The 27,137-nt window shown below is 40.6% G+C and overlaps 2 protein-coding genes across 5 annotated transcripts; one reads left to right on the plus strand and one right to left on the minus strand.

Moving 5' to 3' along the window:
* Positions 1-1,859: 1,859 nt before the first annotated feature.
* Positions 1,860-16,292, minus strand: ano6 (anoctamin 6). Of its 2 annotated transcripts, XR_003461264.1 has the most exons (21): positions 15,926-16,292; positions 11,214-11,284; positions 10,610-10,738; positions 8,380-8,445; positions 8,013-8,300; positions 7,812-7,925; positions 7,554-7,669; positions 7,203-7,337; positions 6,925-7,030; positions 6,475-6,535; positions 6,139-6,284; positions 5,873-5,950; positions 5,489-5,717; positions 5,234-5,403; positions 5,036-5,133; positions 4,769-4,899; positions 4,161-4,366; positions 3,839-4,035; positions 3,484-3,589; positions 3,078-3,386; positions 1,860-3,033 (listed from the first exon to the last, which is right to left on the minus strand). XR_003461264.1 is itself a non-coding variant. In XM_010747858.3 (20 exons), exons 1-20 carry the CDS (start codon positions 16,014-16,016, stop codon positions 3,171-3,173), a joined length of 2,754 nt encoding a protein of 917 aa, XP_010746160.3. In that variant the 5' UTR covers positions 16,017-16,292; the 3' UTR covers positions 1,860-3,170. The 2 variants fall into 2 exon arrangements, 1 of the variants encoding a protein (XP_010746160.3); XM_010747858.3 differs by having other exon boundaries at positions 1,860-3,386.
* Positions 16,293-16,412: 120 nt separating this feature from the next.
* Positions 16,413-25,474, plus strand: ints13 (integrator complex subunit 13). Of its 3 annotated transcripts, none has more exons than XM_019265654.2 (18): positions 16,413-16,532; positions 19,104-19,354; positions 19,550-19,624; positions 19,730-19,932; positions 20,086-20,166; positions 20,327-20,417; positions 20,979-21,107; positions 21,484-21,507; positions 22,503-22,587; positions 22,858-22,950; positions 23,416-23,505; positions 23,617-23,795; positions 23,885-24,049; positions 24,193-24,347; positions 24,448-24,678; positions 24,775-24,905; positions 24,994-25,129; positions 25,223-25,474. In XM_019265654.2, the coding sequence occupies exons 2-18, from the start codon at positions 19,112-19,114 to the stop codon at positions 25,257-25,259; spliced, it is 2,148 nt and encodes a 715-aa protein (XP_019121199.1). In that variant the 5' UTR covers positions 16,413-16,532; positions 19,104-19,111; the 3' UTR covers positions 25,260-25,474. The 3 variants fall into 3 exon arrangements, with proteins under 3 accessions (XP_019121199.1, XP_019121198.1, XP_019121200.1); XM_019265653.2 differs by lacking the exon at positions 16,413-16,532 and adding an exon at positions 17,570-17,767; XM_019265655.2 differs by lacking the exons at positions 16,413-16,532; positions 21,484-21,507 and adding an exon at positions 17,570-17,767.
* Positions 25,475-27,137: the final 1,663 nt, after the last annotated feature.

The raw sequence follows: 27,137 nt of genomic DNA on the forward strand, positions 1-27,137 counted from the left end.
CATATATTTGCCTCCCACATCCTCCCAGTGATACTAGTGAGTACTCTCACAGCTTATTAATACAGGGAGAAGATTTTCTCGAGTGTATTGTACTGTCTATATCACACAACAAGTAGTCAGAGATTTGTTTTTGTGGCCATGCTGTTTTGTTGTTTTGTGTTCATGTCAGAAAACGTAATAAAAATATTAAAATATTATTTATAATAAACACGCTTACCTAAAGGCACCTCAGTAGTTTATGTTAAGGAATTATTGTAAAATAAATATATAAAACAGACATCCAAGAAACCGTCGTGTACCCTTTTCTTAAAGCACTTGAAATGATTCACACTGCACAACAAGTTTTTCCATGACTAATACTCGTTTCCCATGATCCTCAAGAGGGTTAACTGAAACAAAATAAAACACAGATGACGGAAAAGTATTTTAAAAATGTATTTTCTAGTGAGTAAGACTCTAAATAGAATCATGAGACACACTCCTAGTTTCCCTCCTAGGCCTTCCCTCTAGGGACTTACATCTCCCTGCATCACATTATAAACTTCTTGAAAAACTCTTGTAAACGCTTGTAAGTGTATTTTTGCGAAACTGGATCAACCACTGGATCAAACTAAACCAAAACCAAACAAACAAAACCAAATGTTGCTCTTTGCCTCCCTTTTCAATACAAACAGGCAATTTTTTTCTTCTTCTCCCCTCTGCAAATTATTTTTAATTTTTTTATCCTCAACAAGAGGTTGGAGCCTATCTATGGCGTAAAAGTGTAATGGGATGTTTCTTCTTGATATACTGGAAGATGAGCAGCCAGACGGGGCCTGAAGTCATACCCTCAGCTGTGATGTTGAGAGCTGAGGTTTGTGGATGAACCTGCGATGACAGACATTATCCACCTTGTTGAACCTGTTGAATAACCAGTTGAGCTGTTTTTTTTTTCAGCAGCCTTTCATTCACATCTCACTAAGTTTACAGCCTGTGATGCTTCGCATTCCACACCTCCCCTGAGTTTCTTCTCTGCGACGTTCAGGTGTCCATTCAGGGGCCTGCTCTGTCTGAAGAAACCTTTTTTCTCTTTTGATCTCTATATGTGCAGAAAGACCAACCATGAGACTCCAGGACACCTGGAACCACAGTGAAAGAAAACACATATACAGAGCTCTGGTTGTGGTCTTGTAAACTCTTCTTTGTTGTGTTTTTATAGTTTTTGGTGGCATGCACCAACCAGATTTCATTTTGCAGACTTGCGCAACTCATCTGGCAGGTAATGCAGATTCTCACAGTATGACATCATGAGAAACTGGAAATGGTTGATTCACAAAAGGATTCAGGATAAAACACGTCCTCCGTAATGTTGAACATGACGTACAGTGTGAGGTGAGAAAGGCCCGTGTGTGGTCAGTGTGCAGAGTTAAACACTGACCTTAGGTGGTGAAGTTATCCTTGGATTTAGGCCATCCTGAAACCTGTTTTTTCTTTACGCAATCAGACTTGTTACAGCACATGTTCCTGTTTACATTATAGTGTAATTATTATTATTATGTATTATTTGGTGCATATTGCTGTTGAAATGTACTCATGTCTATCTCATGCTTTTCTAAAGACCATTCAGCACTGCACTTTTGATATATTGGAAAAGTCTTCAATAAACAGAACTTGATTTTAGATGTTTTTCTCAGCACACACGATGCACAAGTTTAGACACGCTGTAGCTGCTTTTGGCTCAACTTAAACTGATTCGTGACAAGATTAAGAGAACAACGCTGCAGTGACGTACAAGTGTACTCCAGGTATTGCCGGTACACTGTGACATCACTGTTGTGTTTTTATTACAGGTGCCACGACGACAATCAATGAAACAAACATTGGTGGAAACATTTTTTTTAATCTAAATCTTTGAAGTACAGGAAGGAAACTTTTATATGAAACATATTTATGGTTCTGTATAAAACAATAAGACAAGACAGATTGTCAGGTATTGATATGATACTGTTTACAAACATGGTAGTTATAGTACCACTTGTTTAAATCACAAGACGAGGAGGCAAGAATACAGCAGAGGTCCTGATCTAATATTTCAGCAATGCCACAGGAGAAGATTTAATTACTGTATCGCTTTTATCACAGGATCTAACATGCAGTCAAAATGTCGTGCAGTGCAGTGGTCATGGCACAGGACTCGAACTCTGTAAGTGCAAAACAGTTCAGTGGATGTGGGTGCATGCATAGAGAGAGAGGCATACTCACACCATCAGATACTTCTCAAGGCTGATTCATTTGATTCATTAAAATATAGGCTATACGGTGTATGAAAGATTAAAAACATTCTAGTGGTTTGTAAACTCGTATACGTCAGACTTTTACATGGCATCAGCTCCAGTTAGTTCCTGGTTTGGCCGCACTGAAACTGAATCCACCCCCGAAGAAAGTCACATTCAGCTTATGGAAATAAAGGCACATTTAGTCAGAGTAGTAACTACTGCTACAGTATCTCATCTCTTGTGTAACACTGAGAGATGTTTGACACGTCACTACAGCTCTTTAGTTCTAGTAACAGAGACAGGAGAGTAACAACAACATTGCATTTAAAAGTGGTGCAAATTTGGTGAATAATAATAATAACACTGATATTTCAGGGAAGCATTCAATTTAAACCCAGCAGTGGAACTCGTTTTGAGCACTGCAGCATGTAGCACAATGGACGGAGTGAGACTAAACTAAAACCTAATGTCGTCATAAAACTGAAAGATGCTTTAGGTAAAAGGGTTCTGATAATACATGTATTGTATCTTGTGTTTTAGCTCAAACAATGTTGAGGTATCCTACAAGTGCTACAAGTGACCCATCTCCATCATATTCTCGTCCGCTGATATGATATCCAAAAACTAGTAAGTGAACTTCACCGAAAGATTGGTGTTATTTAGTGTGAGTGACATTCATAGTTTCACTTTCAGAGGTGACAGACGACAGATGCACTGTTCTTTTTCCTTTTACACTCTGCTGTCCTTTGTTTGTCCAACAACCACGTAGGAAACTTCAGACGTCTTCTTTCTTACATATTTTCTATGCTATCACATGGTTCACACGGTGTCGTTCAGTATTTAAAGACATGTGGGTAGGTGGTGTATGTACAGTATCGGGCATGAACATCTCTTCTTTCATACATTTATCTTCTACTAGTCGAAATCAAGTTCCATCTCCTCCATGTTCTCTAAAGTTTCCTTAACGATCTCGTCCTTGCCTGGTATCAAACGCTTGCTCACCAGCTTGAGGTTGGTCTCATGAAGGATAACCTGGGTCAAGTATTTCTCTCGTTTAATCTGTTCTTTGACGGCGTACGGGACGTCTGGGATCACGTAGGACAGGATGAACTTTGTAAGGTAAACAATGTGCTGTGAGGAGAAGAAGAAGAAGAAGACACCTCCATTAATATGTTTGAATAATTAATGTTTCCATAGTCATATTTTAGTGTCAGGAATATTTGTTTACCTCCACAACAATTATGAAAGCCATTTTGGCGGCGATCACATGCCAGTAGTAGATATTGTACTCGTACTGCTTGGGGTGCCCGGGAGGATACCGAAAATCTCGATACCTGAAGTAGAAAAATGTTTAATGGTTTCTTCCAGAACATCCAGATTTAATAAAGTTGTAATTTGTCCACAAGTTTCCATCACACCATTCTCTGTAGTCATTGTGACACATAGGGAATATCTAATCACATGCGTAGTATCAATAATATATCTAAAACTTGGTTGAGTTTTATAACCAAATTTCAATTTCAAAGTATTCACATCTGTACTAATATTGAATGCACAGCACACAGATGAGTTGCTCTTCGTACCTGCAGGTGGTGATGTTGGGTATTTTGCCTATTGGCCTGCTATAGTTGGAGAAGTCATTGGTGTTGAATATAGACAGCGAGCTGTTGATGTAGCCCTGCATGGTGTTATTAACGTGATCTCCATACGGGTACACCGAGAAAGACCAGTAGTAGACCAACCGTGGAATCATGTCTGATGTAAAAGCAATGATCATGGCCTGTTGAGAAACGAAGATTCAAATACATGGTTATTTTTGAATCTGTAGTTTGTTGTATTTCAAGACTAAACAACAGAAGTGGGATTTATTGGAAGGTCGCTTTTGATTTTACAACTGTAACTAACATTTGTCGCCACAGCTAATATAGCGATGCCTTGAAGAATGGGCTGCCATGCGCCTATATGCTGAGCCTTTTCTGGCATGATGCGGCGAAACTGAGTGGTCATTTTCCAAGCATCGACACGGATCTCAAACAGATTGTTGACCAGAGCCAGGATCGGAGCCAGAGGGAAGGACGCCACGAACAGGGTCACAAAACCAAACTGGATCACTGCGAGAAACAATGAATGTACACAAAGATACAGTTATTAAAGAAACGACTACCCGGGATTCACTTGTAACTGGTATTTATGTATTGATTACTTAGTGTGTATTAATTCCCTCATGAGTTCCTAGTTACTTACTTGATTCAAACTAAATTGGGTTATACCAAATAAATGTGCTGTAACACAGACTTCTTGTATTATGAAGAAACAATTTCCTCCTCGAAAACCACTAATTTTTACATTTTTGTTTTACAGTAATTACGCAACATGTTAACTGGTGAGCTAGAGGTGCTGGTAGTTCATAATTACGCTGTTTAAACTGAAGAATGTCTTGTGCAACCGGCTTCGGGTGTGCAGCTGTAAATGTGGTAGACGAAAGGACTGAAGGAGACATTTTCCCCTCTTACCCATCTCCAGATATTCATAGAAGAGTCCTAGTTTTGAAACAGGCTGGAGCTGGTAGTCCTGTTCCCAGCGAGGAATCACCTTCTCTGAGGCCACACGGGTGCAGTAGCGGGAGAGCATATTCTTCAGCCACCTGTGGAGGCATGGAGAAATGATACAGTAACAGTGACTCAGTATGATAGCAGTGTTGGTGTATGAGTAGCTATTAACCCCGTGGCACGCTGCATCTATGAGCTTCATATGAGTCTTTATATATTCTGACTTCTTACGGTAGCAAGACCTCTTGTATGTTGTTCCAGATGGCTTTTCCACCCATGATGACAGAAAGCTGAGTCGTCAGCTCAATTAGACAACCACCAGGATCACACTGCAGGACAACACGACACAAGCCGAGGGTGAAAAATAATAAAACATAATAAGTAACAATAATAAGTTAAACACGTCACAGCTAAGTAGATAGATCGTACCTCCTCATTACGGTATTTTCCCATGAGATAAACAGGATCTCCAGGAAAGCCAACCGCTTTCCCTTTAGCGAAGGCGATGTAGAAACAGGAGGAGTAATAGTTGACGAACTGAAAGAGGAACATCTTCAGAGTCAAGCTGTTCTCGTAGTCCGTCTTCGTCCGCGGAAGCTCTGTTTTCGTGCGTCAGATAAGAAAGGGTTCAGGAAATAAACCACATGCCAGTCAATAAAGAGCAGAAGTACAACTCAAACTCACCGAAGTCGGTGATCCAGATGGCGAAGCGCTCATAGAGAAGATTGAGGATCATAATTACAACAAAGCTGATGAGGGAGGCTGTGACAGAAGTGGCCATCTGGGGCGTCACATACTCCTTTAAAGGTTCCAGCTCCTTCAGGTCCTGAGCTCTGAGTCGAGCTGAGAAGGCAAAAAAAGCAGCCAGCCGATAGATAGTGATGGCCACGATGGACGCCACGATCAACATAATCTGAAGGACAAAATATAATGGAATATTTAAAAATATTATTGAATATTGAAACTGGGAAAAAACAGGTTGCTTTATTTTATGATTTCATAATTTCTGAAAAAAAAAGAGCTGTGAATTTGGTACTAAGTTAAGTCAGTGTCATGTCATAACATTACCCAGAATAAGACTGTCCCAATTCCTATCGACACTCGAACACATCGTCCACAGGTTGTATAGGGCACTTTTTCTTTCACCTAAATCACAAATGAACACAAATGAAATACTGGACTTTAATAACAAAGGAACAAAGTATTTCTAAACAGTACCTTTCCAAACAAAACCTATAAAATATAAAAGTTTGTTTAATCTAAACATTAAACCAGTTTTCTGACCATTGGGATACAAGATCAGATGGAAAAAAACATTTTGGTGTGTGATTTACCCCTGTGACTGGGTTTTTCCTCTCATAGATACACTTGGCTTCATATTCGGGACGAGGCGGCTCTTCTTGCTCCAGAAACTCCACAGTGTCCCACTCGTACTCCAGCTCCGCCTGGTAGCGCTTCCAAAACTCCAGGAACAAAGTTACTGTATCGAGGAAATGAACAGGAGTAGGAACAAACAAGCAGGACAATCAGGAAAGGTCAAAGACGGAAACATTATATACACGGTATGGTCTGCAACTTCCTCCAGATAAACAAAATTAACCTTTATAAATGTAAGTAAAATGTCTGCATATGCTCTGTGGAAATGTCTTGTGAAATGATGTGAAACTCACCCCAGATTGCCATGAAAACAGCAAACACCAGGGTTCCAAAGTTATCAAAGATACAAAGTTTCTACAAGGAAAAAAGAAAAACATGGAGGTCATCACGTCACCGTGAATGCTTACATGCAAATCTGTTCAAAACACAACAGTTGCTGTGCCACTGGGTATAATAACAGCCACACAACATTTCAATATGGAAATTCTGTCACTGTATTGTGTGTCAGTGTCGTACGAACTGTCTTCAACACAGTGTGAGGAGCTGAAATCCAAAAATGATCCTCAGAAATGAACACCACTGTGGCCTGAAGAGACATTTAAATTCTAACATGTTCGCTCACAAATGTTTGCTGACATAAGATTTGCGTCTATCGCATATTTGGCGACATCAGCAGGAGGATAAACAGAAAAAAACTTTGTAGAAACAAGTTCGATTTAACGCTGACATCAAATCAAACTCACTTTGGAAGCCTCACAGGTGCTGTTCAACCTCCAGTATTTGCATTCCCTGTCACACTGTGGACACATCACAATTTTCCCTCCGATTTCAGGGTCGCACACCTCTTTGCTGCAGCGTTTTAAACACAGAACAGAGACTATTACACAGGGAAATGTATGAAAAAGAAGCAGGGTGAAAAATAGGCTGATGATATCGATTCAACTCCAAAAACATCATATATACAGAATTTATTGACAAGTTTGTCGTTCAAAATATCTTTGGGGTGTTTTATCGAGCGTACCTCCAGGTGCTGGTTTCTTGAGTCTTATATCCGTAAATGAAACAACCCAGTCCAACAACAGCAGCCAGAGCGAGCATTATCGTGTAGAAACCCAACCAGGCAAAGTAAATGCCGATCTTCTCTCCATAATACTTCCTGTGGAAAAAAAAAACAGTCACTGTACTGTTAGGAAAACAAAACTCAACAGGACAAAGACATAAAAGACTTAATTCCCGCATGAGCACACAGGAAATCTAACTGCAGACCAACACTTTTTTATCGACTTTTCAGTTTGAGTTGAATTGAAACGCTGTTGTGAAAGACTAATTTGAGTTCTTTAAGTTCCTTTTTGTCATAAAAGATTGTGTTTACCTTATGAGGTCAAGTGGTTGCATCTTGTAGAAGCTTTTGGGATGAGCCCATTCTTGATAGAGCAGATACCTCTCGTTGGGGCAGTCCTGTTCTTTGGACTTGACGTTGAACCTGCACTGAAAAAGCCAACAGACAGATAATACAAACAAATAAAATATAAAGTACATGTTTAGATAACTAATAAGCCTGTTAAACATGACTTTTACGAACAAACTAAATGAGATAAAAATCGATGCCTAAATGAACATTTACACTTACATCATGGAGAGGATAGGCAGCTTTGTACACTCCAGAATCCAACAGTTTGGTGATCCCAAACTTCTTTATGCTCCCTCGTATTTCATACGGGGCACGACTCAGGATGTAATATGCCTGGAAGATGAAGAGGTTTGATGTTTACATCCTTACAGAATTCCTGAAATATGAACTTGTATGCTGCAACGACATGAGACAACTTACCATCCTGCTCCTCATGGCCGGAGTGAAGAACATGTCTTTGTCCCTTATGTGGAAGTATTCCAAACGGTCCTTCTCAAAGGGGGCGGTGAAGAACTCGGCCTCTTTCTTGATCAGGTTCTCGTTGGGGTAGAAGGGCTTGGTGATGTAGGATAAAAAGCGCCACGGGGACGGACGTGAGGAGAGGTCGTTGGGCTGGATTGGAAGCTTGATGTGCAGGACCTCGGCGTAGGTGCACAGCACGTCCCACGGCATGTGGACTTTGACGAACATCAGCTTGTCATTGGTCACCTGCAGAACACAAAGACGGATCGTGTTCAGTGTGAGACACAACAAGAGAGAAACCTTACAAAGGGCGTGGTCTACTTACAGATTGTGTTGCCTCCAGCTCCATTCCCATCTTCATCAGGCTGGCCTCAAAATACTCTCGCCGTCTCTACATGAGGAGAACAGAGTTTCAATGAGCTTCGTATTTTAATACTTGCAGCTGCCCTCTGGCAATTATGAGTCACTTTCTGCGCCAGATTTACCAAAATTATATGCATGCCAAGTCTGCAGAGTAAATACTGAGAGCATTTGTCAAGGGTCAAGATGACAGCTCAAGGCAGTCTGTAAGGTGTAACTTATATGTTCTTAGACGACCTTTTATTATGTTTAGTTAAATGAAGCTGTAGCGTTGACAGCTCAGTTATTTGCACACCGGTCCCAGGCATTATTTACACTGCACATAATGGAAAAGGATGATGACACTGTAAGCAAGTCCTGACAGGTTCTTGCACTACAGTGAATTTAGGGCTGGGTACACTTTCTGAACTGCTACACAGCCACACGGAAAACACATAAAAAAGCTCTGAATTACTGTACGAAACATATTCAAATAACAGAGAGTATCACTCAGGAACGATGAATACAATAAAGTCTTATTGTTCCAACTACTTTTAAACTTTCTGATGTGTTATTTGATTAGCTGGGACCATTATCATCAAAGGCACCTTTATATATTTTCACTCAACCCTGTTATGTCTGCCCCGTCGTAAGGAATACCTTTGAGGGAGTGCTGACAGAGTAAAAGTCAAATATTACTGTTTGCTTAGATGGCTATACATGGATAAAAATATAGTCGTGCATGTTATATTCAATTTCTGCCATGTTCTGTAAATAAATAAATCTCACACACTGGACCTTTAAAAGTCTATTTTAAGCTAATGATTTTACTAACAGTATCTGAAATGAACCACACCCTTCAAGCAGTCAAGAGTCCAAGCAGAGGGAAAAAAAGATTTTGCAACTTCTGTTTGACCCATGTCTGGCTCTGGAAAAACAAAGTAAAGGGAGTGCCTGGCAGAGACTGTTGCTCCTCACATCCCTAACTGGATTTAGTCTGCTGTGGGATCATTAGAAATCAGGAATTGCATCAGGCTCGGTGGATCCGTGTTGATGACGTGCATGAGCTCTGACACAACAGGAACTGGCTAAAACTGGCTGATCAGATGTGATGTGCTCCTGTGAGTTGCAGGGTGTGCTTGCCGCAGAAGAAACAACATATCTAACTACCTTATCAAGTTCATTATTTCACCCATTAAAGAGCAAAAATGTGCAATCTACCATTTAATGTCGTATGATTTTAGTCTTTACAGGGCACAGTTTCAAAACCACTTGGAGGTTAGGATTGCAACAGTAACAGCCTCTAAGGCCTGTGGATCTACAATATTTTACACATCCCTCACTGTAAACCCTATTGTGAAAGACACCTGTAACAATCAGCGACAGACACACCTACGTATTTCATCAATGCCGAAAATTTAGATTTGCGTTATGTAAAAGCAACAAGTGGCTTTACTAACATGTAGGAGAACTGTTGTTTGTGCTCTGCTTCAAATTTCAGGAGCAGCGCTCAAAACAAAATTTTTAGAGAAGGAGACTTATGATCTGACCGAATGTGATCTGTTTTGGTGGTGTAATTGAAGGCGTCAAGCTCTTCATTCGTGGAACATAGACAGCCTGAGCTGCTCCTGAACAAATCACAACGTTAAAAGGACGAATGAATGTGAAGTAGAAGGGGAACTATACAAACAATGTACACACAGTGGTTCCCTTTCCTGGTTAATTAAAGATTAAAGCGTCACTGTGCACATTGTGCTGAACGTACACTGACACGACATGTTGAAATTCCAGAAGAACTCAAGACAGCTGCAAATAAAAACTCCCTTTACAAACAGGCAAGGGCCAATAACGGTTGGCATTTGTAATAAAACATACACGGGCATCACATATTCAAAATGTTTTCTCAGTAGAAGAGCTCATTTGCATTCCAGTCTCTTATGAGTTTGTTTTCCTCACAGTTCACTTTGTTGATTGACTTTTACTCTGTGGATTTGATGTCAATTTATTTGCTAGAATTTCAACAGTATGTTATTTAGTAAGACATATTTGCATGCATTTACATCCCACACGCTTCCTCTCTCTGTCCACATTCCCTGTCATCTCTCTACTGTGTGTTACCTAATGGAGGCAAAACACATTTGCTTTTACAGATGCTTTTGTGGAACAATACCTCCGTTTAAACAGCTCAAAAAGATGATCACAAATCAAAGACCTACTTTGCGTCTCTGGAACGTGTGCCTCTTCTCAAATTCCTTCTTGTCCTCATCTTCGTAAACCAGGATGAAGTCGATCCTCCTCTCGCCGTCGTTGAAGAACAGGGAGTCCGGTTTGTCATTATACTCTACCTGAGGGCAAAAACAAGGCTCACCAGACAACTCTGTGGCCTGAAACTCGTACACCTCTTCCTCCATAATGTCATACATGATGCTTGGAGAGAGGAGCGCTGTGTGTGTGTGTGTGGTCTGTGCAGAGATACTGGTAAGTGCTGACCTTCTCCAGCCTATTTAACGAGTGATGCAGGAGAAGTAGGAAGAGTCAACAAACATTATGACCCACGCCCTTATCTCTGTCTGTCTGTCTGTCTGTCTGTCTGTCTGTCTGTCTGTCTGTCTGTCTCTCCGCACAATCAGACTTGTGACAGGTATTAAAAAGCTCACAAAGATGTGTAAATAATATTTAAAGATACAAGTGACGTGTCTTCCTGCACCCGGACAGTATGGCAGCTTAATTCAAACAATCAATCAGTCAATCTATGCCCCATATGAACACATATAAGGTACATTTGACTGACGTGCTGCTGATGTTGCTGTGTTGACTCACCAGTTGTGCTTTCACTACTTTTGCTCCTTCTTTAATACTGTGATAGGTTGGTAAGAACTCTTCGGGATATACTGTGAAAAAACACAAAATACAAAAATGTGAATACAGACATCAATATAATAAAAGAAATACTAAACTATATATATATTTCCTTGAGCCCGGCCAGTCCGCTGGGAGGCTGATAATCCTGTTTTTATCACGGATGTATGGACTGGTATGTAAACAGATTTGTACACAGGCATGCACACATTATATATTACATTTGTTTTTATAAATTACATTATCACATAATGGTTATTTAATACAGTAATATTTTCAATGTCTGTCTTACCTTGTATGGTCTTATGAAGGCAACGTCATAAGTACCAAACAAATAATATTTATAATAGTAACATTTGAATGCTGGAGACCGGGTTACTGATGTCAGCTGAGGTCTGTTTGTGTGCACTGTACATGTGAAGTGTTTACTACCCTGAAGCCATAAACCAGGAAAGAAAATCACAGCTGTATTGTAAGACCAATTTTCATTTTACTATACAAAGGGTTTACATATTATTTCCACTCTTTACACAAGATTGTAAATAGTTAGGACTGACTGTGGCAACAAATGTTCTTGGAAGGATAATAAAGTATCTATCTATGCTAAGTATTACACTGTTGTATTATGTGTTTATATTAAATAATAAAATAAGAGCAGCTCATATGTATTATGTATTACTATGGGCCTCAAAACTCTGGCAATAAATAATGGCTAATATAACCTTTAAGTTTATAGATTTCTCATGAAACGTGTAATGTTTTCAGCCATGCGAGCCAAGCGTGGCCCTAAGAGTAGCAGGGTCAGTCCATCCGACAGCCCAGATTTTAAATTTGTCCACTTTGTTTTAGGACCAAATACATGCAGAACGGATGACATTATCATCACTATCAACTGCACTTTGAGGTTAGAGTCATTCTTTATGTTATGAGTTCTCAAATGCAAGGTTCGCATCCCTTAAGATGCCTCACCCTCATCCGATCATTTCATCTTATTTGAGGTAACAGAAGGAAACGTCAGACAATAACTTGGCATTTTAACTTATGTGTTCACAATAGGTTAATTTATGGTAGGCTTCTCAGGACAGAGTCAATCTAGGAGCTCTAACTCTTTTGTCTTCTGTAGAGTTATTAAACCAGGCTGACTGCTTCCCTCTGTTTTATGTCAAGTTAAGCCCAAGTGCCAATACCTGCTAAATATAAGCATGTTGTCACTGTGAGCATTTAGCTCCAAACACTTCTGTAAGCTTAGGCCTTACACGGCTTCTAGCCTGACTATAGACAACATTCATGTTCTACATCACTGGTGTTCACTGAAGCAGCACAGACTGTTCGCTCATTACAAAACCAGCCACCCTCCTGCCTGTTTCCCTAAATCTCATGCTGGTGTTTTTTACAGCATGCACATGATTGCGCTCTGACCACACAGTAAAAAAAAAAAAGAAAAGAAATAGGTCACCGGTCTGCAATCTACAGTATGCAATGCAGTGTTTCCCCTCATTCAGAAATGAAAGCATTCACACCACCGACCACATCAAAACCAAACAAATACAATATTACAAGCTATAAATCTAAACGCACTGTTATGTGCCTCATAATAAAAGTTTTTTTATTTCACAAAACAGATGACACAACATCCAGTATGGAAACTCCTACAATCTTTCCATATTAAGCAGAGCACTATGAGAAGACTAACTAACTAAAGACAGATGCTGTTTTCAAAACACTGACCATAGTAACACCCTGGGAATCTTAACAGGGGAATCACTACTCACTAATCAAATAAGACTTTCCTTTGACAAAGTCCTCTACTAGCCTGACGAAGCTTGTTACAATAGAAGTCATGTTATTGTTAAGGCAAGTAGGTGAACCGGTTACAAATGAATACTTAATGACTGTGGCCCTTAGGTTATTATTCTTGTGATAGAGATATATTAATAACTCGCTGTAATACAACATCCTGGCTTTTTAATATTTAACTCCTCTCACTTGTGGAAAACATGGCACAAAAAAACATATTAGAACAAGAGCATTACAAACAGCTGGCTCATGGTTTATCCAACTTTTATGCTGACGTATTGTAGGCCTGAATCCTCACAGCAGCCTGTATCATGAGTGTAATATCACATCTAGTTCTCAAATTGTTGGTACGAGTACAACTGCTCTCCTGTAGTGGTATATATCTAATCATCTACAACAGTTTGAATAAAATGAAACTGATATGATTTATGCTGGGATGTTATCTAAAATAAGTTTATATTTTGTATCAATATCAGCCTGATGCATCGTCATGTTTATTCATGTAGTGCGTGCAAACGTCCACAATTAGTTAGGAACCAAAATATGACTTGAGATAACAGGTGGAGGTACAATTTATGTTTCAAAAACTGCAATCACGGCTCCAAACGGTGCGGATCAGGGGTGCCACTTTTCTACCAAATGAACTCAACAACAATAAAAAATCTTCTTAATAAGAATAAATCTGCCTCCTGTGTAACTGTCTGTAGTTGAATCTCTAGTTGAAAAAGTTTGAGTTTTAGTTGTTCGCTTTGGAATGGAGTTCACACTGTAGTACCCACATTTCATTTTCTAACGTCGCTGTAAAATTTGGACCTGAGTCATAAAAAGCCAACGCAACCTCTGCAACAAACAGTGAGTCAGTAAGTGTGATTCTTTTGAAAAGCATGGCGAGTCTCTGGCCATAAGGATCTGCTTTTTTACCACAACCCGCCCGCCCAGCGCTCACTTCCTCTCTAGAGAACACCCTCCATAACAACACACAAAATAATAAGAGCGAACCAAACAAACAGAGAGAAAAAAGGGCATAATTCATAACAGAAACAGATGTGCCAAACTGGATTTTTTATTTTTTTTACTCTTAGCAGCATAAATTTTAACAGTTTAACACATTTAATGCCATGTGTTCTCACCATCTAACAGGAAATTCGAGGGAAGGACACGAGGGAGCTCTAAGATGTTGCTTCAGTGCCTATGTTTGTATGTTTCGAGGTTCACTGATGTTTAACTGTCACTGAAACATGCTTGCAGCAGTGGAAATCCTCCCTTGTCAGATCTGTATCAACAACGGTAGTGGGCACTAAAATTAGACTTCCTGCGCCAACCCAGTGTTCATTTCACACGTTATGAAGCTGAAACTACAACGTGTAACAAACTATAAAGGTCTGTCTTGGTCTCCTCGTATCCCAGCATCACAGGCTGGGAAAAAAACAGTGTGAACATGAATAATTCATTACGAGCGTCTATAGGCTCCATTGAGCGGAAGTGCACTTTGGCATGGTCTTTGTGACCGAGTGCCAAAAGCATTGGTCAGATTGTCAGAGCCTTTTATTGACAACTGCTAAAGTTAACCCCTAAGGATCATTTGTCTCTCAGCCAACTGTGATTGCACGCAGTAGCATACTGTACGTCATTGTGGACTTGGCAAAACACAAAAGAGCCTGTAGGCCGGGGAATATTTTCCATAAAATACAAGTGTGTGAGCTGACAGCAGTACAGACATTGCTCTGTATTCCAGGGTTAAGTTGCAGTTTCACTTTGTAGTGTCAGGAATGTAAAAAACGCAAGAAACAAAACAGTGCTGAGAGATGGGATCTGTGCTGTAGATATGGCGGTGTGAGCTTGTGCCCTCTTGGAAATGTGTGCACCACACCCCCCCGCACTGCTTCTACACAGTTTTTCTGCCATGTGGCTGATCTCGATGTTAAACAAACTCCTGTTATCACAGTTTAAATCAATACTCATGTTTCATAATAGCAGAAATGGACATGGACCATTCGCTTCAAGCAGATCTCTTACTTTAGTAGTAACAGCATCAAAACAATGTCAAAATATTCTATTATAAGCAGCAGTCAAGAGGCTATGAAGTGCAAAATGTAGCCTACCAAAAGTACTCAAATGTTAAAGGTCCAGTGTGTAGGACTTTGTGGCATCTAGTGGTGAGGTTGCAACCAACTGAACACCCCTTGCCTCAAGCTCCCCTTGATGTTAATGGTGATCTTGCAAAAAAAAGACAAGAGCCCCTACTTAGAGCTAGTGTAGATATAAAAGGCTCATGCCAAGGTAACAAAACATAACATAACATAATTATATAATCATGATTAATTAATGCCATCTTATAACATAAACCTCACACTGGACAGTTTGCCACTGTCTTTCTTGGATGTCTTTTAGGTTGTATATATTTTTATTTTATATATATCTTTTTTTTACATCTTTAACTTATATTTTATATTTCATGTTTATTGCTGTTTGCACTGGGATAGGAGGGAAACACAATTTCATATGGCAGCATTGATAATAAAGTTAACTTGAACTTGAATTTCATATGGCAGCATTGATAATAAAGTTAACTTGAACTTGAACTTGAACTGGACCTTTAAGTAGAAGTAAGGTTTACCAAAATTGTTTTACAATTATTTTACAATCTGAATATGATTTATGATTTATGAGTCAACTTTTAAAAGTGCTGTAAAATAAAGTGTTCAAGCTGGGAACATGCTGTAAAGTAGAGCAGTGATGATGAATGAGTGGGTGGTAACTTTCCCAGACATGAACAACATGTGTTATACTTCAAGTTATCAGAGGTGCAGTGTGTCTGTGACAAAGTCCAGATTTTGTCCACGAACCAACAAGATTAAAAAAGTTTGTCCTCTCACCAACATCCTCGTCTATCATGCCCAGCTCAGTATCCTGGATCTCCTCCGTCCCAGCCAGAGAGTCCATCTCGAAGATGTCGTTGTCGCTCATAGTCCTTGACTTTAGGTTTCAGTCACATGGAAGCAAAACAAACCATACTAATGTTTGTTACAGTGGCTTCAAAGTGCAGCCCCGTCCTCTGCTCATTGTTGCTTTAATGTTTCCCAACATTGATTCAGCCGCCTTGGAAGAAGTTTTGGGCTCAAGTTGTGACTTGAGAGAATGGAAATCAAACGGGTGGGGTCGGAGGCGGAGGCGGAGGAGGAGGAGGGTGTTGATAATGCTTCATCCACATTTGACAGATCAAGTTTCATCCACTGTGGATACATTCCTCACTGTGTTATGTTAGCTGTTGCTGTTTTAACGTATGTGCATTGTTTAAAATGTTTAACGGATGTTTGGCCTCGAACGTTAGGCGACAAAATCAACCGTTACTCGACGGTTTGTAACTTTAAACACATTTTGTCTCCCCGTGAGTCATATCATGTTTGCTGGTGGTGATAGTAAACTTTTAAATCCAGTATTTACAAAGACTTCACCACCAGGGCAGCAGAAGAGGAGGAGGAGGTGAGCAGGTGTTACGGTTAAACGAGCGACCCTGTTAACAGACGACAGCGCCTGTTGTGGGTTGTCGTCGTCGTGGTAGCCATTTTTCTTTTTATCGTCTTCTTATTATTATTTTTTGATAATAAATGTTAAGGTGCACTACCGCCCCCTGCAGTGTCGGACAGTACCTTACTATGCAGGGGCAAAATTTTAAAATACAATTTAATTATGGCCCTATGGAAGAATTAATGAACAGTGGTGGAAAGTCACTACCAAGTACTGTTTAAGTACAATTAATTTTAGTATATTTTTATATTTTTTCATTCTGTTTTAGTATATTTTGTATTTGGGGTAAATTCAGCTACTTTTCTACAGAGACGTATTACTGTGCAACCATGACGTAAGTTGTGATGGATTTTGAATAATTGTGCTCATATCTTCTCATTTGGATTATATTAACTCTTTATAGCAGATAGAAACCATGCAGCGCATTTCCCCGCCATGTTACTCCTGCTTACAATCTGATAGAAATGACAATAACAAGGACAATATATTTATTAACATAAAACAGGTCTGCATAGACAGAAATAAGATCTTAATTCTGAACTGTAAAAAAAAAAAGAACTAAACGAATTAACAGGCCTACATCATAATCCTCCTACACTCAGCCTCAGCATGGTGGAGGTCATGCCATCTATTCAAGATTTACTCAATATCTTCACAGTTTCCTTCCCTCTATTTCCCGTTTGCATTCTCTATATGCCGGCAAAGATTCATTCCATAGAGTCTTGCCCGTTTCTCTTCACATATATTCACAGGTTTCCTTTCCTGACGGGCATGCCAGATAGATATATGATATCGTATAGATAACTTAGAAATTATGATTCTTTACAGATTCATGCACCTGTCTGTGTTTTATGCACGGCGTGTGTATGATAAGAAAATATCTATATCTATATATCTATCTATCTATCTACATATAACTGGGCTAGGAACCATTTAACGTTGCGGCTCAGCTACCCACAGGAAGCAAAACGGTGATGGGACGCCACCGGCTCAGCTACCCACAGGAAGCAAAACGGTGATGGGACGCCACCGGACACATTTCCGCCAATAACAAACCTGCTAGCCTGTCACGGCTAGCCGTATTGTTTATGCTAGTTACTGTAAGTCGGTAAAAACGGTGAGGTGATGATCGATCGGACGCGGATTTAACAGAAAACATCCAGCTTAGTATCACACAAATGCCACAATGGGTAAGTGTGTGTGTCGCCGATGATAAACGTGATTCAGCAAACGGATGATCCCGGCTGGTGTTAGCTGAGAGGCTAACGCGGCGGTCGGTGTCTCCGGCAGACAGTCACGTTAGTCTGAAGTTATCAGTAAACAACGCGTCCTGTGGCGGATCGGATCACTCGTTTGGGGGTCAGATAGTCAGTTTAATCAGTGAAGACTTGACGTGAAGGAAGCAGCCACGTCAAATAACTATTATGTTACCAAACAAGACATTGCTGCGGTGCTAAAGCTACAGGATATGTGTGTTTGTCTGATTTCAGATATCACACATAACACGGCTTATATCTTTAAATTATATCAGCCTGTGTCTGGGTCTCATCTGGGTTATTATACTTTATTTAGGCTGCTTGTTCTTGTTTTGTTTTAAACCATTGTGCTTAGACAGATAGATAGATAGATAGATAGATAGATAGATAGATAGATAGATAGATAGATAGATAGACAGACAGACAGACAGACAGACAGACAGACAGATAGATGACTTTATTAATCCACGAAGGTATATTAGGTCGTCAAAGCAGTCCGGTATATTAATACAATAAAATTACAATAGAATAAAATACTCAGGTAGAAAAAAATAATTAAATAAAACACAGAATTGGACAAGGACACTTGAATAACACAAGATAAAAAGATGGATAAGGTGCAGTGGCATGATGATGGTAATAATAATATTAGTAATGATGTTATAATATAGAATAGGTCCAGTATGTGACATTTAGGGGAATTTATTGGCTAAATATGGATTAAACTAGTCATAGATATGTTTCCGCTTGTGTATAATCACCTGAAAATAACAATTATTATGTTTTTGTTACCTTTGAATGAGCCTCTTTATATGTACAGAAGGAGCGGGTCCTCTTCTATGGAGTCTGCCATGTTTCTATGGTAGCCCAAAATGGACAAACCAAGAACGAGCGCTACATATGTCTTTTTACCAAAGGCGTGAGGGGTGTTCAGTTGCCAGTTTACTGCTAGATGCCACTAAATCTTACACACTGGACCTTTTTAAGATGTTGTTGGGAATGCATAGAAGAATTTTGACTTGTTGCTGATTATGTGTCTAAATAAGCCCATGAAGTATAAGTCATGTGTATGAATCTTCAGCCTAAATCCAAATAACTATTAATCCCAGGGATTATATAGGGAAATTAGGATTAGATATACATTTGCACATAACTATGACTAAGGAAAACAGAAGGTAGTAAGTTTACCAGCAAATGAAACATTTGAAAATGAAAACTTTATAATTTACCCAGAGTTTAACGTTGCTGTAACTCTCTGTTACTCTTACAGATCCATGCATGCTACAGATTTGCAAAACAAAGATGTTCTCGGTCTCTCACAAGACGGTCTTTGTCGTGGACCACTGTCCCTACATGGCAGAGTCAAGTCGCCAGCAGGTGGAGTGCGACGTGATGACGAAGAGTCGAGCTCAAGGGGTTATTCCTTTGGCGCCCGTGTCCAAGTCCCTGTGGACCTGCGCTGTGGAGTGCTCCATGGAGTACTGCCGGATCCTCTATGATATTTATCCACTGGACAAACTGGTTAGCTTCTTCTTGTTTGTTTGACTGAAATGTTTTAGCACATTCTGTTTCCCCACCACCGGTTTCACTTAAGTAATGCAACTAAACAAGACAGTTGAGGTCACTAAGGGGAAATCTAACATGTGAGCATATGCTTAGAAAGTTTTATTAAATGTATTTGTTCAACTTTTCTTGCTCCTCTTTCTTATTTTGCAGGTTAACTACATAGTGAGTGATTCAGAGTTCCACATCTTGAACAGCTGGAGGCAGGAAGAACAGAGCACTCACGAGGTAACTCACATTTCTAGTAAACATCAGTGACTGTATTTTTTGCAAAAGTCTTCTTCAGAATTGGACTTGTGATATAACGATGCTTCCTCTTCTCCTCTTTGGCAGCTCATGTCAGCTCTGGCAGCTGTTGGGCCACCCAATCCACGCGAGGACCCCGAGTGTTGCAGCATCCTGCACGGGCTGGTCGCTGCGGTGGAGTCGTTATGCAAGATCACAGAGTTGCAGCACGAGAGGCGCACCACTCTGATGGATACAGCCGATAGAGTTGCCAATAGGGGGCGTATTATCTGTCTAACCAATGCTAAAAGGTAAATTAACGTGACGGAAATCAACACTCTGCTAAAATCAGTGTGTTCACCATGTTTACCTATAAGAAGCTCATGGTATGTGTTACACATTTAACGTTTTAAGACATTTAAGACTGTGCTGACGTCATTCTCTTTTTGTGTTTTATCATACAGCGATACTCATGTGCGTATGTTGGAAGATTGCATCCAGGAAACCATTTTAGAACAAAACAAGCTGGCAGCAGGCTCAGACAGGTCGGTTTCAAGATGGCGTGTGGAGAAATGCGTCACTTGTTCGAATTATTTTGAATTTATTGTGGCTGAAAAACGATGTCGACAATTCTCTCCCAGTAGAATCTTATGCATATGTTACTTTTGAGAAGGTGATGAATGACACGTAGATTTGTCTTCTTAGGCTGATGGCCATCCAGCAGTGTGACCTGGTTCTAGTTCACATCTACCCACAGGGTGAAGACACGCTGGTGTCCGACCGACCGAAGAAAGAGGTGGGTTTCACTCTGTGGCGTCATAACGAAAGTAAATGAATCGTGTTTCGTGAAAACATGATGCTTATGGTTATATTCAGACAGGATCAGGCCCTGTGGCAAACTGCTGCAGGGTTGTGCAGCGGTGTGTGGGGTTCATCGAGGCGGGTGCTCGCTCACTCTCATTCACTGTCTACGTCTCTCTACCAATGCTCGCTTTCTCCCTCTCTCACTCTCAAACCATCCGACACAACCAAATTAAACTTCTTTGTGTCACTGTTTTGCAGCGTGAACTGCGAGCCGCACTCAGATTTAAAAGCCAGGTATATAAAATAAACACAGCTAGAACACAACAGGTAGAGTATCAGAGTTTAGTCCATGAATCCACATGGATAGTCTCAGTTTCAAAGACATTTCAGCTGACTGTGGAGGTTTGACCGGCCTGATTGGCCATCTGATCGACTCAAATGAATGGGGGAAAAACCCGCGTTTTCGACACATCGGTTGATCCTGTCTGAACGCGGCCTAATGCAGGATTTGACACGTCTGTCTCACCGCGTCTTCCTCTCTTTGTCGTCTCAGATCTCCCCTCTGCTCACCAGCGAGGTTCACAGTGTCCGTGCGGGGCGCCACCTGGCCACCAAACTCAACATCCTGGTCCAGCAGCACTTCGACTTGGCCTCCACCACCATAACAAACATCCCCATGAAGGTAGGAGGCCTCTCGTCGTCTGTGTTGGCCTTGCACGTGCTTCACCAAAATTCAAACTCGCATACACTTTTTAAAAAAAATATTCTTTTCTTTTTGTCAGCACACAAATGTTGTCATGTGTAGAATGCAGTGAACCACTCCCTCTTTTTACTTGATTGATTGCTTTGTTTTCTCTCACAGCCTTCACTCTTTTTTTGCCTGCTTAATCTTCATGTATGAGCCCTTCCTCGCCCATAATTACTCATGCAACTTTACAGTCTCATCTTTTTTCTTTTTTCTTTTTTTTCTTCTTCTTTTTTTTCTGTTGATCTCATCTGCATGTTGATATGACCGTGAATCTGCTGCTGGTTTCATGCTGTATTTTCTGTTTTGCTAGCCCACATTAAATGTTTGCGACCAGGTTAGTACTCTTATCACACACACATCAAAGTGAGGAAGGGTCAGAGTTTACACCATGTAGTGTGCAGTATATGTTTTGGAGCTCTACTGTCGCATCAGGCTTTACAGTGTTCATTCATTTATTTTGATGTGACAGTTGGTCTACAGGTTTGCTGGCGAGGCTCCAGTAAAGAACAGGCAACTCTGGTTTCACGTTGGACAACCCAGGGAACACAGAGTTTGGGGTCGGCACACCTGAAATTAACTTTTTTTATTAATGAAATTATGTAATAACTACATTGACTCACCATCTGTTTTTAAAATACTTCAAATTTATTGAGTAAAATCAACAATAATTGGCTGTTGATCGTTTTTGTGCCAAATTCAGATGTAAAATGCAGAATGTTGCCAAACATATGTGACCAGCGTTGCCTCTTCTGAGTTATTAAATACTGTAAGTGTCTGTCAGGTGTTTACACCTTTTTAAAAGTTGTCCAAACTTTCCCCTGGTCTCTGTTTCCCCCCCCCATCAGTTCCAACTCATCCCCCACTTAAGTGTCTTTGTGTGGTCCATTGTGCTGTCTGGATAACTAGATATTTTTAAAACCTGACCTTTTTAAATGTTTAAACATGATTCCACCCTGTAGCTGCCTTAGTTTTCCACGTGTATAAAAGTTGCCGACTCTGCCAAATTCAGATTAAAACATTTGATTTTATCAAGAGTTGGTAGGCCTTACTTTTGGGCCCGGGCTCAAACTATACAAAGCTGATTTGTTTTTTTTTAAGATTGAGTCACCCAGAGAGCGAACCTTTTTTTCATTTACTTCGTCCATTATCATTTCCCCTTTGGAACATGAAATCAGCAGTGTTAAAGTGAGTTCTTGCCTCTTTGTGTGTGTGTGTGTGTGTGTGTGTGTGTGTGTTTGTGTGTGTGTGTGTGTGTGCGTATTAGTTTGCATGTTTTAAGAGCTGACTCCATGCTGACCTGTATTTGTCATTGTCTCTGCGGACGGACAGGAAGAGCAGCATGCCAACACATCGGCCAATTATGACGTGGAGCTCCTGCATCACAGAGACGCTCACCTGGAGTTCTTTAAAAGTGGTGGGTATCGATCAATCAGTTACATTTATTTTATTTAAACAGTTTTTTTATTAAACACAGCTGCACTAAATAAAGTAAGTAGTAAGTAAGTAGTTCAAAAGTATCTCTGTAAACTAATTGTGCTCTTGTAGCTTTTGTTGTTTACATTGTAAGCACTGTATTTGCAGATTCTTTATGACATCCTTGATGATTTAATGTATGTTTTCATTTGTTATTATTTAACATATAAAAAAAGAGAGCTCATCTCAATGTCATCTTTGTGTTGTGCAGGAGACTTGCACATGGCTGGCACCAGCACTCGAGAAAATGGACTCAAAGAGACGATCACGCTGAAATGGTGCACTCCACGAACCAACAGCATAGGTGGGCAGAGTCAGCCAGAGCTCCTGTTTGTTAGTTCTTATTTAGTCTGAAGAGTTTCAGGATTTAAAAAGTGTTTAAGGAAAATATTTCCCACTTTCGCTCCTTTTAGGCATTACAGTTTTGAAAATATTCTGTATATAAAGAACTGTAGCCAGGCTAGGTAATACATTTCCTAAATTCAATTGTTTTATTTTGAAATCTCTTTATTTGTCCATATACAATTTTAGGACGGACACTGACCTCTGACAAGTAGTGACATTTATATTTTTAATTGCTTAACATTTCTGCAAATGTACTCCTATAGTTTTGTTAGATGGTTATTTTCACTGTTGACAGATGGGAAAAAATTGGAAAATATAGCTTTAGGCATCTGGGGATTTTAGTCATAGCAGCATTAGCTGACACAACTGTAATCTGAGATTCCTGATTTTAGTTTAATTTGTGTGTTGTTTTTTTCCCCCCCAGAACTGCATTACTGCACAGGAGCCTATCGCATCTCCCCCACAGACGTAAACAGTCGTCCGTCGTCATGCTTGACAAACTTTCTCCTTAATGGTAAGCTGGATAAACCCTGTTTTTTAAATCTGTGCTCTGTCCAGTTTTGTGCCCTGAATTGATCCGCAGACTAATTGTTGGTTGACCGACTCTCTTCTTTGCTGATCACAGGTCGATCGGTGTTGCTGGAACAGCCGAGGAAGTCGGGGTCAAAGGTCATCAGCCACATGCTAAGCAGCCACGGAGGCGAGATCTTCCTGCATGTGCTCAACAGCAACCGCTCCACCTTGGAGGACCCTCCCTCCATCAGCGAGGGCTGCGGAGGCCGAGTGACAGACTACCGCATCACTGTACGTTCAGCACACCGCAGCTGTGTTGCAGTATACATCATTATAAACAAATCCTCAAATAGTAACAGGTTTTTTTTTGTCTGTTTCAGGACTTTGGTGAATTTATGAGGGAGAACCGGCTCACTCCTGTGTCAGAGTCGTCACATGATCCTTTGGGGAAGCTACCAGCTGAGAGGGCCAAAGCTCAGCTGGAACGTCACACTCGATACTGGCCGATGATCATCTCCCAAACCACAATCTTCAACATGCAGGCGGTGAGCAGCATGCAGAGATGCTCTAGATCTTCTGAATTTTCACTCTAATTATCTAAAATAATCTCCCTGCTGGGTGTTTCTCAAGAATTTGGAAAACATGGCTCATTCCTGTGTCTGTGTGTCTTTCGGTTTTCCTCCATTAGGTTGTTCCTTTAGCTAACCTGATAGTCAAAGAGACTTTGACTGAGGAGGATGTTCTCACCTGCCAGAAGACCGTTTACAACCTTGTAGACATGGAGAGGAAGAATGACCCTCTCCCTATTTCCACTGTGGGATCCAGAGGCAAAGGCCCCAAGAGGTATTTATTCCAAAACATTTGATTTCCTCTATTATTTGGTCACGTGAGCATCAGCATAACTTCTGAGAGTTACTAATGTTTATGCATGGTTGTCCTCCAGAGACGAACAGTATCGTATCATGTGGAACGAGCTGGAAACATTAGTGAAAACTCACGCTGGAGACACGGACAGACACCAGAAGGTACTGGAATGCATCATCGCCTGCCGCAGCAAGCCTCCAGAGGAGGAGGAGAGGAAGAAGAGAGGGAGGAAGAGGGAGGACCGAGAAGACAGGACGGAGAAAAACGGCAGCAAGGAGACGGAAGACAAAAGCTGGCAGGACTCGGAGAGGTCAGTCGTGCTTGGATTGCCCGACACTGTTTAGTGGTAAAAAATTTGTCTTTGCTGTGTTCACTAAACTTCCTGTTCTCTTATTTTTAACTGAAGACTAAAGGGTTTGCTGGATAAAGAAGATCAGGAGTCGGAGGTGATCAAGGATTCCCCGGACTCTCCGGAGCCGCTCATCAAGAAGCCACGCTTGTCCACAGAAGAGGTTCAGCCCCCAGAGAGAGCAAAAGGTACTGAGCCTCATCAAAGGTTTTCTAAAATCAGTATTCACTTCGATTATAATATAATTAATGGGGGTTTGTCTCACTGTTGCTTCAGGTCCCGTCTCGCTCCTCACCATGTGGACCAACCGCATCACCGTAGCCAATTCCAGGAAGCACCAAGAGTTTGTTGGCAGAGTGAGCTCCGTGAACAACAAGTTTGAGTTGTACCAGCAGCTCAAAGAAGAAAATGGGTGAGTTACTGTGAAATATCTGTCACTTTTATGGATGTAACATTAGATCTGAAAATTAATTCTTATGTATCAAACTTGACATTTTATTTACAGGATGGATGTTCATGAAAACGGCAAGTCCTCCAGATGATGTTACCACCGATCCATTGCTTCACCCCTGCCAAGGATGAGATTGTGGACCACAGTGTTTTTCAGACTTGGGTGTCACCTTATACTCCCAAAACAAGGACATCAGATAAACTAGACGGTGAACTCTTAACGAGGAATTTCTAATTTTTTTTACCCATGATTTTGTAGATATGCTGTTCACATATTGTGTAACACAATAAAAGCTGTTAATAGAGAGTTTGACTTTTGTATATTTAATGTGATAGTGATTTTGAATTTTGACGCCTGGTGTCACTAAAACCTTCAAAAACAGTTGTTTGAATATTAATTATAAACACATACAAAATATAATATATCCATAAAATTGTGAAATAATCAAAAATATTGACAATACATTCAGAGTTGGATGCAGCATGTTCTTATTTCTCTGTGTAACATTTAAGGAGATGTATAGGCAGACATGGAATATAACGTGCATAACTATGTTTTCATGTGTGTATATTAATCTGAAAATAAGAATCATTTTGTTTATGTTACCTTAGAATAAGGCTTTTATATCTACAGATGGAGTGGGTCCTCTTTCACGGAGTCCGCCATATTTCTACAGTAGCCCAGAACAGACAAACCAAACATTAGCTGTATACGGCCACTGTAGTTTATCCTTCATGCTATGAAGGGTTAGGTGAGCTGTGTTTAGTTGGTTGCAATCTACAACTTTGCCACCAGATGTCACTAAATCCCACACACTGCACATTAAAATGTATTTCTTTTTCAAAGTCATCAAATAGGGCAGAGTCTGTTACATGATTGGCTGTTGCCAAAGTCAAAATCAAAAACTATTTCTTAAAATCACCCTCTGTTTGATCTGAATGGAACGGGATCTTAATTGGTATCATTGGTAACACATGTGTTTACCTGCTATTTCATGTCAAGATGGCTGCTGGAAAAGGTATATAATGACTAAAACCAATTTAGGAACCAAACTTTCAAATTCTTGATGTTTAGATATTTGAAAAGTCATACTGTGGAGGACAAGGCTGTAGTGCCTTGTCAATTGTTTTCCTTCCTTGCTCACGTGTTAATGGCCTTTCATCGTCTTGTGCAAAGCTAATCCACAGTTTGAGCGGTGGTGGAGGCCAATCAGGATTAAATAGCGGAGGCCGCCTTGGTCTTATGGCACTCAGGTCCCTGCTTTGACGAACTGACGACATCCTGCTTTCAGACCAAATGGCGACCGTTCTTGACCTCCCCCTGCAGAAATAGAGAATTACAGCAACGAGCAGGATTATCAGGATGAGAAGGCAGACAACAAGGAGAGCTGCAAACATGCCAGTCATCAATTGATATTGGTTCATTTGTTGTGAGGTGGCAGTGATGGCTGGAGATGCAGAGACACAGCTATTGGAAGTGGGACTGAAGGAAGTGTTGGTGCCTAAACCTGGAGTTAAGGTAGTGTGGGCAGCAGGGGTAGATCCACTGAATATGGGAGTAGGAGTTACGGAGAAACAGTCTTCTCTGTAGCTCACAGGTCCAACTTTAGTGATGGGGAACTCTGGAAGCATCGATTCTCTAAAAGCAGGGTTGACTGATCCATCGGCAGACCTCATTGCCAACCACATGCTACGTATCTGATCAACCAGACAATGTCTAACTCTTTTCTGACCCATCCCACACAAGCTGTAGTTGTACCAGGACACCACAGTGGACCCAGGCCTCATGGAAACAACAGAGAGGTGGTGATTGCTGGAGCTGTTAAAGAAGCCAGACAGTTTTCTAAGCAACAGTTCAACCCTGTGGCGGTGACGGAGGATGGAGTGAAGACTGCGTTGAGCTGTCAGGGTGAAAACATGGCAGGGGTCGACAGGGCTATGACGAAGATCCATTGTGACAGGCAGCCAGG

This window comes from Larimichthys crocea, chromosome XX (genome assembly GCF_000972845.2).
Source record: "Larimichthys crocea isolate SSNF chromosome XX, L_crocea_2.0, whole genome shotgun sequence".
Lineage (NCBI taxonomy): Eukaryota > Metazoa > Chordata > Actinopteri > Sciaenidae > Larimichthys > Larimichthys crocea.

What these genes read in the sequence shown, in the direction of transcription:
- ints13 (XM_019265653.2), top strand. An exon ending in TCCACGAACCAACAGCATAG is followed by an intron (nt 22,951 to 23,415) that starts GTGGGCAGAGTC and finishes TTTCCCCCCCAG; the next exon opens with AACTGCATTACTGCACAGGA. An exon ending in GACAAACTTTCTCCTTAATG is followed by an intron (nt 23,506 to 23,616) that starts GTAAGCTGGATA and finishes TGCTGATCACAG; the next exon opens with GTCGATCGGTGTTGCTGGAA.
- ano6 (XM_010747858.3), bottom strand. Translation starts at nt 16,016, where the DNA reads ATGAGCGACAACGACATCTTCGAGATGGACTCTCTGGCTGGGACGGAG. An exon ending in CGGCCATGAGGAGCAGGATG is followed by an intron (nt 7,926 to 8,012) that starts GTAAGTTGTCTC and finishes TTCATCTTCCAG; the next exon opens with GCATATTACATCCTGAGTCG. An exon ending in CTATGAATATCTGGAGATGG is followed by an intron (nt 4,367 to 4,768) that starts GTAAGAGGGGAA and finishes TGTTTCTCGCAG; the next exon opens with TGATCCAGTTTGGTTTTGTG.